At 43.1% G+C, this 21,180-nt stretch overlaps 1 protein-coding gene across 3 annotated transcripts in view; it reads right to left on the reverse strand.

Moving 5' to 3' along the window:
- Nucleotides 1–611: 611 nt before the first annotated feature.
- LOC125463819 (ras-related protein Rab-37-like) overlaps nt 612–21,180 on the reverse strand; it is a 278,826-nt gene continuing 258,257 nt past the window's right edge. For all 3 annotated transcript variants that reach the window (XM_048555564.2, XM_048555566.2, XM_048555565.2), the window contains 5 exons: nt 15,067–15,119; nt 6,515–6,580; nt 5,216–5,272; nt 4,384–4,460; nt 612–3,999 (listed from right to left, as the gene is read on the reverse strand). In XM_048555564.2, the coding sequence (XP_048411521.1) occupies nt 3,894–3,999; nt 4,384–4,460; nt 5,216–5,272; nt 6,515–6,580; nt 15,067–15,119 (359 nt within the window). In that variant the 3' untranslated portion in view covers nt 612–3,893. The remainder of the gene's footprint in view (nt 4,000–4,383; nt 4,461–5,215; nt 5,273–6,514; nt 6,581–15,066; nt 15,120–21,180) is intronic.

Raw genomic sequence — 21,180 nt, forward strand, 5'->3', positions numbered from 1 at the left:
CACATTGTGGTTCATAGAGTTATAGTAAGGTATTTGCATGGATAGGGGTTAGGTGAATAGGCAGGAAGCAGAGCGTAAGCATTAGTGGAGTATTTTCAAGTTGCAGGCTCGAGGATCAATGCTCAGGTAAACCCAGCTATTTATAATCCAGGTTAATGTCTCAGACAGTGAGTAATGTTCGCTGATGATGTAAATCATGGAGGAAATGTTAGTTGTGAAGAGGTCACAAAGAGATACACGCAAGTTAAGAGAATAGGCAACAAGGTGACAGAGAGGGGATGAAGTGAGGAAGTGTGAAATCATTCTCCTTGGTCATCATATCAGAAAAGAAGAATATTTTTAAAATTCATAAAACTGATAATGAAATGTTTGGACAGACTTGTGAGTGCTCCTCTAAGAAATGTGGTAGGTCAGCAGACAGATGAATTTTAAAAGATATTTTGCTTTTCTTAATCTTTGTGACCTCTTCACAACTTACATTTCCTCCTTGAATCATATCAGCAAACACTACTCGCTGTCTGAGTCACTAACCTGGATTATAAATAGCTGGGTACCTAAGCACTGATCCTTGTGCCTGCAACTTGAATGCTCCATTTATGCTTACACTCCGCTTCCTAATCTAACCTCTATAAATGCAACTATTTTACTCCAACACCATTAGCCCTCATGTATTAGACTTCTGCACAGAGTTTATCGAGTGATGTTTGGATATTCGAGCAGAGCACACTTTATCTACTGACTCCCCTTTATTCATTGCATCCTCAAAAATCTTGAATAAATTTGTCAAACAGGATTGGGAATCTTTGGAATGGTCCAGTCTGGGGATGGTAAATTATTTATTGACAGGGTTCAGAAGCAAACCAGCTAAGGACAGAGTATCATCGCATTGGGTACTCCTTAACTCAGTCTTTCTCAGAACCTCACACTGTGGAGATTTTCTCTCAGCCAGTGTGCCCTGACAAATCACTGCTACTACATCACAAACTGGGTGCTGGCTAACTACTGCTCTTCAGTTTAGAGTCGTACGGTGCGGGAATTGTGTCCATTCTGGCTCTCTGAAAGAATGATTTCATTATTCTCCTCTTTTGGTCTTTCCAGAAAGCCTGGCACACATTTTTCTCATCGAGTATTTGTCCATTTTTCAATGCAATTGTTGAACCTGTTTCCATGATCTTTTGGCACATCTTTATTCCCAGTCAGCATGATTTACTGCGTACAAGAGGAATTCTTGTCCCTCTTTTGTCAATACTTTCAATCTCTGTTTCTGGTTTCTGGCCCTCGATCACTGGAAGCAATTCTCTTCATGACTAAACTAACAAAACTTAAACTTGGCCATGGACCAGGAGCGGAGTGACAGGTTGACGTGAGGACCCCTGACATCAGGGGGTAGGAGTGAGTTTAGCACAACTGAAGGCTGAAATAGCAGAAGGAATGATTGATGGGGAAGGGTGGGGTGAGGCTGATAAACCACTTCACAGAGATGGGCTCTTCTGTGACAATGTGGGGAGATGTCAAGGATGGGCTAACACCCGTAATGTGAGGGACACCTCCATTTTTGGCATAAATAAGTCAAAGGACGCTTGCCTGGAAACTCTAATACATCAATCTCTGTCTTAGGCACAATTAATATTTTTTTTTCAAAAGCTACACGACTGAGGAAACTTTCAGTGAAACAAATAATACATCGGAACAGTAATCTCATTACCCAGTACAAAGCAAATGTTTTTCTTTTATGTACAGTTTCATCCCAAGATTAAAAAGCTGCATCTAGAGATATGTATAAAATGCCTATCAGCTGACTTGCACCTCCCCTGCCACCCAGAAAGAAACATGTGACTTTTTTTAAAATCATGCTTAAAAACAGAACAGCATGGCATAACAGGAGGGCACAGCAAGATGGCATGTGAACTGTCTGTTTTGCCCCGGTTTGCACAGTACATCACAATCTCTACACGGCCTTCATAAACACTGAATATGTGGATGGGATGGTGGTTGGGGAAGAGGGTTAACTTGTACTGTGGTCGTGTACATCAGTCTATGTCCCACGCAAACTGGGGCAGAAGGGAAATCTCTGATCTAAGCTGCTCCGCATCCACATGGCTTGAAACCCAATGGCCAGTGCTGTCTGTGTGTCTGTGAGAATGGGCAGCTGGTAAAAACTAAACTTTCAGGCAGCATTGGAACAGAACAAGTCCATTCGGCCCCTCAAATCTGCAATGGCTGATCTACAACAACCAAAAAATAAATTGCTTTCAGTTTGAAATTTTCAGTTGACACCTGCCTCCAGCCACCACAACTTTTTGGAAGAGTGGGTTCCGGACTTCCATTGCCCTCTGTGAGAAAGGAATGGTTGCTGCCACCAGCCCTGAGTGAGCTGGCTCAAATTTGAAGATTGTCCTCCTGTATTCTGGAATCACCCCAAGAATGAAGAAACAGTTTCTCTCCATTTATCACTTCAATTCCTTTAAACATCTTGATTAGGTCACTGATAATTTTGTATGCCACATTCAGGACACCATAAGCCTAGTCCAAAGCAGACATAATTCTTCCTGACCTAGTGTCACTTGGGTGAACATGAACACAAGAAATAGGATCAGGCATAAGCCATTTGGTCCTTCGAGCTTGCTGCAGATTTCATTTAGACCATGGCTCATCATCTCGTTCAATAGTATTATTCCCTACCCCTTGATGCCAATCAATCTCTGCTGCTTTCCCTTTCGAAGCCAGAGATCCATGGTGAGGGGCACGGGTGAGTATGAATTGCCAGCTATCATCCCTGAACACCCATTGTCCTTGGATCCCTCCAGCTGGACCATCCAGTTCGCGTGCTGAGGGTCCCTGCTCCAGTAATGTTGTGAAACTCCAAGGCTTCAGTTGTAGACAGCTCTGGAGGGGTTTGAGTGGGAGCTGAGGAAAGCCGGGGACTGAACAGGGCTTTAAGCTGACAGCAACCTCCATCTCAGACCTGCAGGGTCAGTGAAAGGGCACCTGATACCCGTAGAACCCAGTGGGTACCCACTGCACTGGCCTGGATGCTGTTAGGCTCCACAGGGACACAGTGGGTAGTATGGACAGTGGTGAGTCTGAGAGGTGGATGGTGAAGGGAGGTGGTGGGGGGGCATCATGGTCAATAATTCGCTTGTGAAGGAGCAGTTAAGTGTGGAGACCAAAGTGATAGGTTGCATCCGCCTGTCTTGAGGTGATATCAGAAAGGGATAAAATACCAGTAACCATTAAAGAGATATCTGTCATAACAATTCCCATTACAGGACAAACCTGCTGGATCCTGCTCACCTCCAGCAAGCTGGGCAATCAGGATGCGGGAGAGTTTCCTGGATCCAGAATCTCTCAGAATCCCAGGGGAGGTGCAGAAATCCCAACTAGCATAGAATCTGTTTTTGTGTTCTAGATCTCACGTCACATAGTACAGATACAGAATGGACAGGCACAGAAAGCATATTAACCAGGGATAGATACAGGATTTGGGTGTAGAATAGTTTGGATGTGGCTATGGGGCAGGAATGGTCTGCAAAGAGCATGGATAGATATGGGCACAGGGTTGGTAATGGATGGGATTGGTATAGGATGGATATGGATAATGCAGACATGGGAAACAGAACCAGTAGGAGATAGGCATGGATAGATGCAGGGCAGGGGCACATACATGGGATGGAGGTATGGATATGGGACAGGTACAGGATGAATACAGGACAGGCACAGGATACTGGATGGGCATTAAGTGCTACCAACAGGTACAAGATGGGTACTGGGTGGGTACATTGCTGAGCATGATTGCCAATTTAGAAATAGTGCATGTTTCACTAATCTTTCAGAGCCAATCAATTAAGCCGATTGCTACTCTGAGCCCTGAGTCCTCCAACCAGAACAGCCCCTTATTCAAAGCCACAACAGCTGGACTTTTCCCTCTGAGATTCGATGTACTCGTGGATTCGGAATTTGGGTTCATTTGGTTGGTTGACGGATCTGTGTTTCAGCTCCCTGGAGTGAGAGAGAGGACATGTATTGTTACTGCAGTCCGTTTATTGAAATCCCTCCCCAACCCCACATCCCATCCAACTCTGGGAACCTGCTGCTTGTATCCATTCTATTATAGCCCTGTACCTGCCTCATACTCTCTCCAAATCCATCCTTTCCCAGCCCATTAATCCATTGAGAACCCAGACCATGGGAACAGACTGATGGAACCAGGCATTGGAATGGATCCATTTTCAGTTCACATTGAGCATTGCTGAACAATGAACACAAAAAAAAACGGTTGAATTATCTGGTTGTCCCTTATTGACTCACTCTGAACAGCCTCTAGTTCTGACAGTGAATGTTCTTTCGGCCCATAAATCAACATCAAATCAAATCCAAACTTACTTAGCCACAGCCAGAAATGCCAGCTCAACATTGATACCAGTTTTGGCACTGGTCTCTATGAAAGGAACTCCATATTCCTGTGGGTCGGAAACAGGCACATTATTATTGTAGGATCAGAGCATGGATAAGTTACACATCCTACATGGGCTGTCACAGTGTGTCACACAGTGGTGCCAGTATCTCCTGATTCTGAAAGGACAGGTCATATAACAATCAGCATGATGTAAGATGAGCTTAGATCCAGGAGCTGATTTTACAATGGCAACAAGCTTGGTCCCCACCTTGGCACACATGGCAGGGCACATGTGTGGGTTTCAGAAGTGGATCCATAGGGTTTTGAACAGACAATTAAAATATTTCTAAGCATTTTTCACTTTCTCAGACATTGCAAGTCTCCTCAAAGCCAATAAAATCCTGTGCAAGTGAAGTCACTATTGTGATGCAAGATACATGAAAGCTAAATTCTGTGCAGCAAGATAACACAAATACCAATTAATATCTTATTAATGACGCTACTTTAGTGTTAGATGTTTGGCAGGCCACTGGAGAAAACTCCTCGACTCTTCCTCACATAATGCCAAGGGATTTTCACATCTCCAAGAGCACAGACCAGGCTGCAATGCAGTAGACTGCACCTCTGACTGTGTTGCAGTCTCTCATCCTGCACTGCAGCGATTTAATTGGCCGGGTTCTGGACTAGGAATTGAACCCCCAATCTCCTAACTCAGATTTAGGAGGTGCTATCCTCCGAGACAACTCGTCAATTTCACATTGTCAGAGTGGGTTGTATGGCAGAACTACACTTCCCTGGGTACATGTGCGTTCAGCTTACCCTGGCCAATTTCTCGCCTTCTTCTCTCTTGATGGCTCTCTCACTGGTTATGTCAGCCTGCGATGAGAAAATAGAACAATCTGGATGAACATTGTGTGTTTCAACTGGACATGTTAATGTGACAATTGATGATTCAAACTGGTCAAGCTCAAGGAGCCAGATGATATCAATAGATGGTGATGGTCAGGAGAAGGTTATGGTCAAAAAATGGTGATGATCAAGTACAAGTGACAGACTGTATCAAGGTCTGTGAGGAAGATTGAGGGTCAAACATACTGTGTGGATGGAGATACAAGAATGTACAAGTGGAAGAAAGCATTTTGAGTATTGTGTTAGATAACAAGGTTAGATAACAAGAAATGGCATTTCTGAAGAAGTGACCAGACCCAAAACGTCAGCTCTCCTGCTCCTCTGATGCTGCTTGGCCTGCTGTCCAGCTCTACACCTTGTTATCTCAGATTCTCCAGCATCAGCAGTTCCCACTATCTTTGAGTATTATATTGATTTGATTTTAAACAGATAATGTAAACCCTCCCCTAGCATCTCCATAGTCAATCACGTTAGTCCAGGAGGCTGGTAACCACTGGAAATATGTCAGATTATTTAATGACAAACACTGTGTCTTGAAGGAGTGGAGATGAGGAATAGATACTATGAAAGAGAGATTGTGCGAATGGGCGAAAGGATTGGATGTTGTACAAGATTCTTTGAAGTTTGGAAATGAGTGCACATTAACATCTGTGAGAATTTTAGAATACAGTAACAAGATGATGAAGACTTCTGACAACAAGCCTCAGCTTTGGGGGGTTAAACCCCAGACCGCACTCAGTCCTGATTTATTACACCACCAGCCAATGAGCCATTCTCCTCTTACACTGTCATGGCATAGTATAAGGGTTTCTCTCCATTCTCCTGTCACCCACTAATGTATATTAATCCCATCCTTGCTGGTTGAAGATGTTGCAGTGCCTGGGCACTAACAGTTCCACATCCAAACCCCATCTCTGTGTGAGTGTTTCAGACTATTTACCCATAGAGGAAGGTACAGGCCACTCTAAAACCTCATTGGCTTCCAGTTTAAATCTCAAAGCTGTCAGTTAGGACCACTTACTGACTTCCTCATTGCAGTGCCCATGTTCATCACTACTTATCATGGCCTAATCGTGACGCCTTTCTACAGAACTAAAACCTTTGCATAAATTCCTTTTGGAAATGATGAAAGCAAGTCAGTGTTTCAATTATGTGACACTTTATTAAAACTGTAATGTAATGGAAAATGACATTCAAAATAGTACCCACCTTGTTACCTAGCAACATGATGACCACATCCTGTTGTGCATATTCGTGTACCTCCGTTAACCAGGCCTGAGAGAAAATGCAACGGAGAGAAATGTTCATCAGATTTTAAAAATTAAATAAAAGCTCACCAGCTTTAGGAAACAGAAGTGGCAAAGTGGCAGTCCAAAGTCACTCCTGAGATTCATACACAAGTATTAAGTGGCAGTTCCTGCCTGCAGTGACAGCAAACTTTGGAAAGCTAAATCAGTCAGCAAAGGCACGACAGGGAGAGGAGGAGAGGGGGCAGATAAAGGGTTAACAATTGAAGTTCCTTCTACTGTTTTAAACCAGAATTAAAGCTCCTCTCTACTCTTTTAAACTGAAAATAAATTCTGAGGACAGGGACAGCATGGGATTAGATACAGAGTAAATCTCACTCTGTGATGTCCCAATCAAAAGCCCCAGCATAGTCATACTAAAATATATGCCTACAGTTTATGTTCTGGGCACAACGTGCCAGATACAATACACTGGACTTGGAACACGTGCTATGTGGATTGACTGGAATTAAACCAGGGTCATAAGGTTTAAATTTGGAGGACCAGAGGGCACATCAGGGTGAACTAGTGGAGATGTTTAAGACGATTAAAGGTGTCAATATGGTCAAGCTTTCCTGGGCCCCAATCTAAACACAAGATCCATTTCAGGTGATGTTTACTTCAGGTGCTCAGGTCAGTTTACTTCATACCAAGAGGTTTTGGAAATCAGGACATCTCTCCCACAAAACACTTTGGTGGCTGAAGGTCATTGGAACCTTTCAAAACTGATAGCCATTGTCCTTGTTGGACAATGACCTCATGGATTGTGGTGCCAAGGTGCCTAAATAGGTTAAATACTTATCTGTAGATATCTAATTACATAAAGAAGCAAGATCAAAGGACTGAAAGGCCTCAAATTGTTCTAAAGAGAGCAAGAAGCTTTCAGAGGGAAGAAGGTGAATGAAAATGTGGATGTTGCTGTCAATCACAGTCTATCAGGTATAGGAGAATCAGTGGTTAAATTTAGCATGGCTTCTAAAACAGTCTGACTCACCAGCACTGTTGCTTCAAAACAGATAAAGAGAACCTAACATGATATTTTGAGAGTTCACTGCTTCAAATATTATTACAGCTCATTAAGTAATAAGCTAGGAGGAGAGAATTGGGAGATCTGTAGCTCTCTAACCTCAACCTGCTGCTGTAACACAATTGATTTTCTACAGCCTATCTTCATTCAGTCTGCCTGTTTGACGTCACATCTATGTCAATAAGCATCATCCTGTGGAATGAAGCATTCCAAATGAGCCTTGACATTTCCAATATTAACTTGACCAGTGCTATGCTTACACAATGTTAGACGCAAACAGCATTCAAAACCCTATTTCCTGTCATAAACTAATAGTCTTCTTCAGTTTCTAGTTCTCTATTCTGCACACTCCCTGCTCCCTGAATCAAATCAAGACTGTTCGTCCCTCTCCAACTCAATCTCATTTTTTATCTGACCCTCTCAACAATTTGAAGATGGAACTGCCTACCCCCAGGATAAACAGCAGCAGCACAAATATCAACTAATCATAAATTTTATCAATAGTCATAACTCCATCTTCTCTCCCTGATGCTGCAAAATGGCTTCGAGTCTCCCATTCAATTCTCTCTTTTGCCTATAATCTGTAGTAGGTTGGATAATCTGAGTTTTGTGTTCACACTGCCTGCCTCTTCTTACAGGGGGCTGGGAGTTCTGCTTAACCAGGAGATCAATCCTTGGGCATGTGGCTCATTCACATGGCATATGAGAGGTTTTCAAGGGTTCTGCCCAATCTTTGTCTTTCAAAAATAAAAGTTTTTTTAAAAAACCTCATTCGGTGAGACAGGAATGACAAAAGAGTCTGACAATTACCAGTGATGCTGCATTGAACATTAAGACCGACACTTGACCCTGGGAAGAGTTTAATTCATCGTGCTGATGAGGTCGATCATGCTTGAACAGTCAGCAAGTTAATCTACAGTTAACACACATAGTTGACAGCATTAACTGATTGGAAGACACAACTCTCGATGTTTTTGTTCATTACCACGTTGGAGAATGTTTGAATCCTGCCACGGTTGATGGTGGAATTTGAATTCAATGAAGAATTTCTGGAATTAGGAATCAACTGATGGCCATGAAACCATTGTTGATTGTCGGGAAAAAACAATCTGGCTCACTATTATTCTTTAGGGAAGGAAATCTACCATTTTTACCTGGTCTGGTCTAAATGTTTTATTTTCTTTTATTCATTCATGGGATGAAGGCATTGCTAGCTAGGACAGCATTTATTGCCCATCCCTAATTGCCCAGAGGGCAGTTTAGAGGCAACCACGTTGCTGTGGGTCTGGAGTCATGCGTAGGCCAGACCAGATAAGGATGGCAGTTTCCTTCCCTAAAGGGCATTATTGAACCAGATGGGTTTTCCTGCCAATTGACAACGGTTTCCTGGTCATCGTTAGATTCTTAATTCCAGATATTTACTGAATTCAAATTCCACCGTTTGCCTTGGCAAGATTCGAATGCTGGTCCCCAGAACCTGGGTCTCTAGGTTAACAATCTAGCGATAATACCATGAGGCCATTGCCTCCCCATGTGATTCCAGACTCTCAGGGATGTGGTTAACTCTCAGCTGCCCTCTGAAATGGCCTAGCAAGCCACTCAGTTTTATTAATCACTATAAAGTCTCAACAAAGAGTTGGAACCAAACAGATTATCTTACATTCACCTGGGCACCGGAAAAGACAATGACAGAAACAGCCCTGTCGATCCTTACTAACAGTTGATTTATTTATTATCATGTGTATTTTGTTACATACAGCGAAAAGTGAAATAACTCCACTGAGGCCAGTATCCCGTCACCAGTTAACCCTTTGTTTACACGTCCTTCATACTGACCAGCTCCCTCAGAGCTGTTCTCGGAGTGGACAGAAAGTGTGTATCTTGTTTATATCTGTCAGCCAGGGGTCCCTGATTGGATCATGTTAACAGCCCCTATCAGGGAACTCATATTGCATGAAGGCTTTCTGATTAACCTTGTTACAATCACTACAACAAGTGCTGCAGAGTGTCACCAATTTCCAGCACCATCTTAAAACACAGAAAAATAAACCACAACAGAATATAAAGACAGAAAAATAAAGAAATAAAGTTCAACTTTACAGTCCTTCTTGTTAAGTGCCCAGCCATGGTCCTGGAGCAAGCAGCTACAATTGCCCTCACAGCTGGAACAAGAGTTGCCTCTTTCTTGTGCCATCTCCCCTCCACTGTCACTGCCACTGCAATGAGTGCTCGCTGGGCCTTGCCAACACAGCTGCCACTGATGCTGCAGGGTCCTGGACCGGCCCAAGCCTGACTCACCTGCTCCCGCCAAAAGTCCGCTCTGGATCCATCTCACCAATGGAGCCGCTGCCAATACTGCACAAGGGACAAACCCCCATCTGCAGCCACCCCCATGAGTCTGTACTGGACGCAGATGCCACGGGGAATCTAAATTCCCCTCTGCTGCAGTTGCTGCGAGCTGGCGCCGGATTCATCCTGTCGACGCGCAAGCTGCTGGGAACTCAAGACTTGCCTCCGATGCCTCCACCACAAGTCCCCGCTTGGCTCACCTCACTGCCATCGCCATTATTTAAGCTCTTCCATAAGTAAAAGGAAGCAAATAAAATGAGAAAAGAGGAATAGAGAAAAGAAAGGAAAGAAATGCAAATTGAGTGGATGAACCCCGGGCTCAGGAGTCCTACTCTGCCGCCATCTTGAATGCTCACCTGGGGTCTACTGTCCAAAATTGGGAGAGCTGTCTCACAGACTAGTCAAACAACAGCCTGATATAGTCATACTCACAGAACATTACAGATAATGTCCCGAAGACCAACATCATCATTCCTGGACATGTTCTGAACCACCACCAGGACAGATCCAACAGAGGTGGCAGCACAGTGGAATACAGTTGGGAGGGAGTTTCTCTGCGACTCCTTGATATTCAGCCTGGACCCCATGAAGTCTCATGGCTTCAGGTTAAACATGAGCAAGGAAACTTCCTGCTGACTACCACGTACCATCCACCCTGAGCTGATGAATCATTACTCCTCCCTGTTGAACTACACTTGGATAAAGCACCTCACGTTTACCTAGATCAAACACCATTTGCTATTCCTCGGCCTATCTGATTCAAGTTCAGTTGTACTCAGAGATAGCCTTCTTCGTTATCCAATTTTGGTATCTTCTGCAAACTTACTATCCCTAACCTCCTACGTTCACATCCAAATCAAAATGACAAAAAAATCAGTGGACCCGGCACTGATCCTTGAGGTACACTGCTGGTCACGGGCCACATGAAATATGAAATTCACAATACTCCAAGTAAGTACATTCTGAATACAAAGAAAAATTCTAAGGCGAGGACCTGTGGTTAACTAAAGAAGTTCCCGTAATGATCAAGCTTAAGAAAAATGCATAAACTTATGCAAAAATGAGTGGTAGGTCAGACGACTAGTCAGAATCTAGCGCACTGCACTGACCGACTAACAGGTTAATCAGGTCTAATAAATTAGGGTATGAGAGAAAGCTAGCTAGAACTGTAACAACAGGTAGTTTTCAGGATATCTATAAAGGTAAAGAGTAAGCAAAAGTGAGTGTTGTTCTTCTAAATCGTGGGAATGTGGAGCTAATAGATAATAACAGTGGTGATCTAAAGAATATAAAATGTGAGGCTGGATGAACACAGCAGGCCCAGCAGCATCTCAGGAGCACAATTGCTGTGTTCATCCAGCCTCACATTTTATTATCTTGGATTCTCCAGCATCTACAGTTCCCATTATCACTGATCTAAAGAATAGATACTTTTGCTTCTATCTTCACAATAGAAATATAAAACAAATCCCAGTAGATCAAGTGGTGGAAGGAGGAGAGGAACCTGGTAAAATTATAATCATTAGCGAAGTAATACAGAGCATACTGATAGAACTATGAGTTCATCAGTCCCTGGGTATATTGGACTTCAAAGGGGGTCAATGAGGTAGAAGATTCATTGGTATGAAATTTTCCAAAGTTACAAATGGACCCTGGTCAGGCCTCATCAGACTAGAAAGTGACAAATATAACTCCTCTTTCGAAGGAAAAGAGGCAGAAAACTGAAAACTCTAGGCCAGCTAGTTTGATGTCTGTCATGGGGGTGATTTAGAGTTGATCATTAAGGAGGTTATAATGAGGCATTTGGAAAAGCTCAAAGTATTCAGGAATAGTCAACATGGTTTTGAAAGGGAAACCATGTTTAAGCAATTTACTAGATTTCATTGAAGACAGGATCTGGCTCTCTATCCCAGATTAACTCTCCATAGCTCTCTTTCCCTTTGCCAATTGGTTGGATTTGACATCTTAACCTAGCCCAAGTCTGATAGTCCATTTAACCAAAGGAGCCTGCAGAATGAAGTCTGTCAGAATGAATTCATTCCTTCTGAACAACCTGATACCCACATACTCACATGTGACAGCAATAGCCATTGGACGTGATCAAGAGCAGATACCAAGGTACCTGGTCCCATCGAACCCCCAGTGAGAGCTGTGGACTCAGTTTTCATAAGCTCCAAATCCTTTCTGATAGTCCACTAGGTCAGGGGTTCACTGAAGAGCCTTATTCCAGTCCAAAACTGGAGCAGAGCAGAGTGGTCAGGGCCCTGTGCTTGGATGTCTGTTCTTGTATCTATGTATTTGGGCACATGGCACTATTTCAAACTATAATAACAGTTGTCTCTTAGTGCAATTGGAATTCTTAACATTTCCCAAAGATTGTTTCTGCCTTTCAAGCTAACGCTGATAGCTCGTCTCTAACAAGCAGCCTGACTGCTAACTCCACACATCATCATATTCACAGCAATGACTAGTTAATTAGAGATAAAAACTGAAGCTGCACTTTATTTGAAAAAGAGACAGCTTACATCTCAGGCAGGGGCCATTTTTGGCAGGTTTTAATGGAGAACAAGGCTCTTCCTGAACACATTAGGATTAAGGTGTGCAGGGACCCTCCTGGTCACTTTCTAGCTGAGAGGACAATGCACACCAGTAGCTGGGGCTCAGTGGGTGGCACTCTTAGTGCTCAGTCAGAGACTCTGGGTTCAAGATCCAATCTATGACTTGTGCACGGAAGATCAAGGCTAATGTACTGGCTGAGGAGGTGCTGCATTGCCACCTTTTGGAAGGGATGTTACTCTGAGACCCAACCTTACTTCTCAGTTAGACATTAATAATCCTGCAGCACTATTTCAGCAAAAGTCATGGCAGCTATCCCTGGTATTCTGGCAAAAATTTATCTTTCAATCAACATTGCAAATCAACAAATCATCTGATCATTATCATTTTGCGATTTGTGGGAGGTGGCTTTGCATGAATTGGTTGTCCTTATCATACACTGTAAAAAGTATCCCATAGACTGTAAAGCGTTTTGGGATGTTTTATGGCCAAGAAACGTTCAAAGAAAATGTGATTTTTCTTTCTAACAAAGGGCATGGCCCTTCCTGGATGTATTCTAACTGAAGGTGGGAGTACTTGTAGGCATTAGATGTACCCTGAAGTTGTGAAAGTTGCTATATAAATGCAAGCTCTTTCTTTCTGAATAACAATACAGTCAGACAGCCACATCCATTCAATTAATTGTTCTGCTCATTCCAGAAGCTGCCATTTTTGATCCGAGGGCCACCCAGAGCAGGGCGATAACAAGATTGGCAGCATGCAGGAGAGAGTGCAAGATAAATCAATGGGCAGCACCAGGCTTGGGTTGTCAAAACCCACTGAATGGAGAAGGGAAAACTGAGTAAGGCAAGGAGTCCAGGGTGTTCAGTCCCTGTGACAGAACAGATTTGAAAGTTAAAGAAAGATGTAAATTTATATAGCAATTTTCACAATCTTAGAATGTTCAGAAATAGTTTACATCTCTTTAGTGAACTGTTGAAGTGTTGTCACTATAGGAAGGATGACTGGCAATCTATACACAGTACAAACAGCAATGTGATATGGACCAGACATTGGTTGTGGGCTAAATACTGGCCAGGACCAACCTGCCCTGCTTTGAAATTGAGCCATGGGGTTTTTATACTCACTTGCTCCGTGCTACTCCAACTCAGGGTCCAGTGCTGGGAGATGATGTTGAACACATACTTATTTCACCCCAGCTTGAGTACTGCGTACAGAAGTGGGTGCCACACTATAGGAAAGCTGCGAATGCACCAGAGAGAGTGTAGAATTGATTTTCAAGAATAGTTCCAGGACTGAGAAACTTCAGTTATGAGGATCGATTGAAGAGGTTGGGACTGTTTTCCTTGGAGAAAAGAGGGCCCAGAGGAGATTTCAAAGGGGTTTTCAAATTCATGTGCAGACTGGCTGGGTGGACACGGAGAAAGGAAAAGAGTGAGAGAGCACAGATTTAAAGTGATATGAGAAAAAAAAACTGTTGTTAAGGTATGAAATGCACTGCCTGAAAATGTGGCAGCAAGAGGTTCAATTCAAGTATTTGTGAGGGCATTGATAAGTTTTCTTGGGCAGTAATGGAATGCGGGGATATGGGGAAAAGGCAGGAGGTTGGTGCTCGGTAATAGAATCAGACTGGATAATCAAGTCAATGCAGGCACAATGGGCTGAATGGCCTCCTTCTGTGCAGTAATAATTCCGTGATAACTGTGAGTTTTGAGGCTTGGGGCTTGTGGCTTGGGGCTTGGGGTTTTGGGGCTTGGTTTAATGCTTTCCCTGTCCATACTGCGCTAAAGTGAAAATCGAAGATTATATGCTTGTCACTGCAGTGTGTCCTTAAGGTCTCAGCTGACAGGTGATGATTCCGACAGTGCAGCACTCACTTGGTGCTGTACTGGCTCAGAAGCCTGGATTACATACTGATAATTGTAGGATGGGTCAGTGAACCCATGACCTCCAGGTTCACAGAAAAGCTTGTTGTCTTGAGCTGACGTTTGGTTTGTGAAGGTGAATGAATGATGAAGCTTGGAGTCATTCAATCATACATAACAGAAGAGGCCCTGTGACCACCTATCTACACGAATCCCAGCCTGACCATGGTGAAAACAGCGGGCAATGAGTTAAGAAGGAAAGTGGGTGGCAGCTCAGTGGTTAGCCCTACTGCGTCACAGTACCAGGGATCCAGGTTCAATCCCACCCTTGGGCAATTGTCTGTGTGGAGTTTGCACATTCTCCCCGTGTCGGCGGGGGTTTCCTCTGGGTGCTCCGGTTTCCTCCCACAGACCAAAAATGTGCAGTTTAGGTGGATTGGCCATGCTAAATTGCCCATAGTGTCCAAGGATGTACAGGCTCGGTATGTATTAGCCAAGGGCAATGCAGGGTTACAGCGATAAGGTAGGATGGTGGATCTGGGTGGAATATTCTTTGCAGAGTTCATATGGGCTGAATGGCCAGCTTCCACACTGTATGAAATGGATTCTCCTTTTGCATTATTTATGTAGGATCAGTCCACCATCTGAATTCCCCAAATGAAATTCAAAGCATCTTACCCTGATGTTGTCGAATGACGATTTGCTTGTGATATCGTACAGCAGCAGCAGTGCTGTGGGAAGAGAGGAGAGTTTCAGTCCCAATCAGTCATGTTCAGACACTATCCATCCAACCCTTACAGCATGCAGCAGTCAAACACTCCCACCACCCTTCCCATGATCAGTTGACAACATGACATTAGAATCACTGTCAAATTTGCAGTGGCTCCCAGTCCAACAACATCTCAGGTTTAAAGCTCCCACCCTCGATTTTAAATCCCTCCATCACCTCATCCTCCCTAGCTCTATAGTTGCTCCCACACCCCAACATTCAGAGGTTGCTTTGATCCTGGCTTCCTGGATGGAAGTTTAAAAACAGGGAGGCTACGCTGCAGCTGTACAGGGTCCTGGTGAGGCCACACCTGAGTACTGTGTACAGTTTTGGTCTCCTTACTTGAGAAGAGACATACTAGCACTGGAGGGGGTGCAGAGGAGATTCACTTGGTTGATTCCTGAGTTGAGAGGGTTTGATTATGAGAAGTGACTGAGTAGACTGGGATTATTCAGAATTCAGAAGAATGAGGGGAGATCTTATAGAAACATACAAGATTATGAAGGGAATAGATAAGGTGGAGGCAGGGAGGTTGTTTCCGCTAGCAGGTGAAACTAGGACTAGAGGGCGTCGCCTCAAAATAAAGGCAAGCAGATATAGGACTAAGGTCAGGAGGAACTTCTTCACCCAAAGGGTTGTGAGTCTGTGGAATTCCCTGCCCAGTGAAGCAGTTGAAGCTATCTCGCTGAATGTTTTTAAGGCAAGGCTAGATAAATTTTTGAACAGTAAAGGAATTAAGGGTTATGGTACGTGGGTGGGTAAGTGGAGCTGAGTCTCAAAAACATCAGCCATGATCTTATTAAATGGCGCGGCAGGCTCGAGGGGCCGGATGGCCTACTCCTGCTCCTAGTTCTTATGTTCCTATGTCCCTGAACATTCCTGATTCTCTGTCATTGCTTCTAGGTTCTGGAATGTCCTCCTCACACCTCTGAAGCTTGCTTTTCTACATGAACCCACACCTTACAGTTCAATCCGTTGGTCACCAGTCCGAATATCTCCTGATGTAACCTGGTTCCAAATTCTGTTTGTGCAGTGCCAAGTGGACCATTCTACATTGGTTCAAGGCAATATGGAGATGCAAGGTGTTGTAGTAGTATCTAGGTTAGAATGAAGTCAAGGAGCTTGGCAAGAGATAGCTGAGCTGGTGAGACCAAGCTATGAGAGATGTGAAACTTGAGTAGTCCTGGGTCACCATAGGCTGCTCTCTCTCATTAAAGAGAGAGTGGTGACTGGTGGTGAGTATGCTTCAGGTAAGGGGTGAGACTGAGAAGGCAAGGCTTTCATCATGACCTTAGCTGGTACAGGAATTGAACCCACACAACTGGCATCATTCTGCTGCGCAAACCAGCTATTTGGTCAATCAAGCTAATGGACTCCCAACAATCAGACCAAACTACATTAACAGGTTTCAGGGCTGATGGGTTCAGTACACAGGTTGGGAAGTTTAAACAATCTGCAAGGATTCTAACTGCTGACTCCCTGCCAATAACCTCCACCTATAAAATACCGGTCAGGTGAGGTGCCCATCAATAGGTGATGCCTCTGATGCCAAATGGATAATTAGCATGGACTGTCGTTGATCAAGCATGAAAACTGGGCACCGAGGGGAGGTACCAGTAGTGCCCATGAAACCTAGCCTGCAACCATTCAATATCTTAGCAAAGAAGTAAAGGGGCAGAAATTGTGAAATTAAAGAGGAAAACCCACTTGCATCAATTGTCATCAAGTAACTTGAGCTAGTTGACATTTCTGTTCCAGGTTTTGTTTCAATATTCAAAAATTCTCTCCTGTGTGTGTGGAAAAAACATAGAGTGATTTGTGAGAAGTGGATGAGAAGCCTTGTGGGAAGCCTGAAGTTGTCTCAGTACCCGGTTGTTGGCTGGAGTTGTTGTCAGGAGCTGTAGCAGACAATGGAGAGGTAATTCTGAGCTAACGGATCGACTAAAATTGTCATCCAAGATTAAATGAAGAGTGGGGAAGACATTTCAGAGTAAATGCCAATGTAGAAGTTTGAAATGGTGGCTATGGGACTATGTTTAAAATGGGAAATCGTTGCTAAGATATTGTGCATTTTACTGAACAAGAGTAAAACATGTTCAATTGCTGGCAGCTATTCTTGAACTGTCCTTATTTACATTGCTCCAACTGAGAGGACAACAGTGCGAGCATTACGAGAAATTGTCAAATATACTGCACTCTTACCTCTTTTAAAGAAAAACAACTTGTACATCAAATCTAAAATGATGCAAGTACACAACTTTCCAGAGTACAAGATAACTAAACTAACATAAACAATACTTTAAAATTTAACAGGATGGATTGCAAAGTTGTTCTTACTGAGACTGATATGTCATTTTCTATATATTAGCTCAAGTCATATAAGCTACAGAGATTCTTACTGAGACAGATATTTGGACATTTATTAACAACTAATTATGTATACAGCATCTCAGACTTAGGTATAGTCGAGGTTATCTACTTATGTTACTATTACAATATATGCAGAGTTGACTGACTGACTGACTGACTGACTGAGACACTGACAGGTTTAACTGACTGACCTTTTATACTGCAGTGCCACATGTTGTGATATCACCTAACTGCCTTAAAAGTTAGTGTCTTTCTGAGATCTGTAGAATAATACAATAGGAATGGTATTTAAAACAAAATGACTAATATTTCCAGAGTCATTTAATGTGTGAAAGGAAATTATTTTTCCAGAACTTTAATAGGTGTTCAGCAAAAATATCATAATTTGTCAAGAAATAAGGAAAGGAGCAAAGGATTTATTTTTCTTTTCCACTTTCTTTGCCGTAATCTATTGGTCTTCTTGTGTTTGCTGTCTGGCTGCTTGCTTCCATTTCATTCACTTTACTCTGCTCCCTCAACATCTTGCACTGAGTCAAAAGTGAATATTGAAATTGCTGAGCAACATCATGCAATAGCTGGGACTTGGACACTGATTGATTTGTCTAAATCAATAAGGTGCTCACGTTGCTCTGCTGGAGATTGTGTTTTTCTAGAAAACAATCACTTTCTTTTAGAATTTCACTTGAGGCTGGAGGATGAATTTGGCTCGAGTAGATTTCTCATGTTCTTGCTTTGTCAGATTTCCTCCTTCAAGCAAGCTATCTTTTTGACAATGATGGAGTTTTTCTCCAATTTTCACAAAATACACAAACTTACCTCATCTCACTGCAACAACAGGTTTCCCTTGATCACCTCGATGTTTCATCACAACCTCCAGAACAACACTGAACTCTTGGAGTTTAATAACTGGTCAATCATAATGTAGCATCAATTAATCTTCCTTTTTACTCACTCTGCTCCTCAAGCAAACCCTACTAAAATTAAATCTTGTTCCAGGCGTGGTTTTAAAACAGACTTTGACCTTGTGATTATTCTACAAGTTGTGTTTGATATTGGGTGATATCCGATATCTGAGTGTGTTTGACACCAGGTGATATCCAATATCTGAGTGTGTTTGACACCAGGTGATATCCCATATTACAGTGTGTTTGATACTGTGTGATATCCCATATCAGAGTTTGTGTGATACCGAGCGATATGTGATATTAGTGTGTGTTTGCTCTGAGTGATATGCGATATCAGCGTGTGTTTGATACTTGGCCATACCCAATTTCAGAGAGTGTTTGGGAGCGGGTGATGACCAATGTCTGAGTGCGTTTGGTAGTAGGTGACATCCCATATCAGTGTGTGTTTGATACCAGGTAAACTGCTGATATCAGAGTGTGTTTAATACTGGATGATATGCTGATACCAGAGCGTGTTTGATACTGGGAGATATGCTGATAACAGAGTGTGTTTGATACTGGGCGATATGCTGATACTAGAGTGTGTTTGATACTGGCTGATACGCTGATACCAGACATGTTTGATACTGGGCGATATGTTGGTAACAGAGTGAGTTTGATACTGGGAGATATGCTGATACCAGAGTGTGTTTGATACTGGGAGATATGCTGATAACAGAGTGTGTTTGATACTGGGCGATATGCTGATACTAGAGTGTGTTTGATACTGGCTGATACGCTGATACCAGACATGTTTGATACTGGGCGATATGTTGGTAACAGAGTGAGTTTGATACTGGGCGATATGCTGATTCCAGAGTGTGTTTGATACTGGGAGATGTGCTGATAGCAGAGTGTGTTTCATACTGGATGATATGCTGATATCAGAGTGTGTTTGATCATTGGCGATATTGGATACCAGAGTGTGTTTGATACTGGGCGATATGCTGATACCAGAGTGTGTTTGATACTGGGCGATATGCTGATTCCAGAGTGTGTTTGATACTGGGAGATGTGCTGATAGCAGAGTGTGTTTCATACTGGATGATATGCTGATATCAGAGTGTGTTTGATCATTGGCGATATTGGATACCAGAGTGTGTTTGATACTGGGCGATATGCTGATACCAGAGCATGTTTGATACTGGGCGATATGCTGATACCAGAGTCTGTTTGATACTGGGTGATATGCTGATACCAGAGCGTGTTTGATACTGAGCGATATGCTGATACCAGAGTGTGTTTGATACTGGGCGATATGCTGATACCAGAGTGTGTTTGATACTGGGCGATATGCTGATACCAGAGCATGTTTGATACTGGGCGATATGCTGATAACAGAGCGTGTTTGATACTAGGCAATATGCTGATATCAGAGTGTGTTTGATACTGGGCGATATGCTGATACCAGAGTGTGTTTGATACTGGGCGATATGCTGATACCAGAGCGTGTTTGATACTGAGCGATATGCTGATACCAGAGTGTGTTTGATACTGGGCAATATGCTGATACCAGAGTGTGTTTGATACTGGGCGATATGCTGATATCAGAGTGTGTTATCAGCATATCGCCCAGTGTCAAACACACTCTGATATCAGCATGTCGCTCAGTATCAAACACACTCTGGTATCAGCATATCGCCCAGTATCAAACAGAGTGTGTTTGATACCGGGCGATATGCCGATATCAGAGTGTTTTTGATACTGAGCGATATTGGATATCAGAGTGTGTTTGATACTGGGCGATATGCTGATACCAGAGTGTGTTTGATACTGGGAGATGTGCTGATACCAGAGTGTGTTTCATACTGGATGATATGCTGATATCAGAGTGTGTTTGATCATGGGCGATATTGGATACCAGAGTGTGTTTGATACTGGGCGATATGCTGATACCAGAGTGTGTTTGATACTGGGCGATATGCTGATAACAGAGCGTGTTTGATACTAGGCAATATGCTGATATCAGAGTGTGTTTGATACTGGGCGATATGCTGATACCAGAGTGTGTTTGATACTGGGAGATGTGCTGATACCAGAGTGTGTTTCATACTGGATGATATGCTGATATCAGAGTGTGTTTGACATGGGCGATATTGGACACCAGAGTGTGTTTGATACTGGGCGATATGCTGATACCAGAGTGTGTTTGATACTAGGCGATATGCTGATACCAGAGTGTGTTTGATACTGGGCGATATGCTGATACCAGAGCGTGTTTGATACTGAGCGATATGCTGATACCAGAGTGTGTTTGATACTGGGCGATATGCTGATATCACAGTGTTATCAGCATATTGCCCAGTATCAAACACACTCTGATATCAGCATATCGCTCAGTACCAAACACACTCTGATATCAGCATATCGCCTAGTATCAAACACGCTCTGCTATCAGCATATCGCCCGCTATCAAACGCACTCTGATATCCAATATCGCTCAGTATCAAACACACTCTGATATCGGCATATCGCCCGGTATCAAACACACTCTGTTATCAGCATATCGCCCAGTATCAAACAGAGTGTGTTTGATACCGGGCGATATGACGATATCAGAGTGTGTTTGATACTGAGCGATATTGGATATCAGAGTGTGTTTGATACTGGGCGATATGCTGATGTCAGAGTGTGTTTGATACTGGGCGATATGCTGATACCAGAGTGTGTTTTATACTGGGAGATGTGCTGATACCAGAATGTGTTTCA

This window comes from Stegostoma tigrinum, chromosome 22 (assembly GCF_030684315.1).
Source record: "Stegostoma tigrinum isolate sSteTig4 chromosome 22, sSteTig4.hap1, whole genome shotgun sequence".
Lineage (NCBI taxonomy): Eukaryota > Metazoa > Chordata > Chondrichthyes > Orectolobiformes > Stegostomatidae > Stegostoma > Stegostoma tigrinum.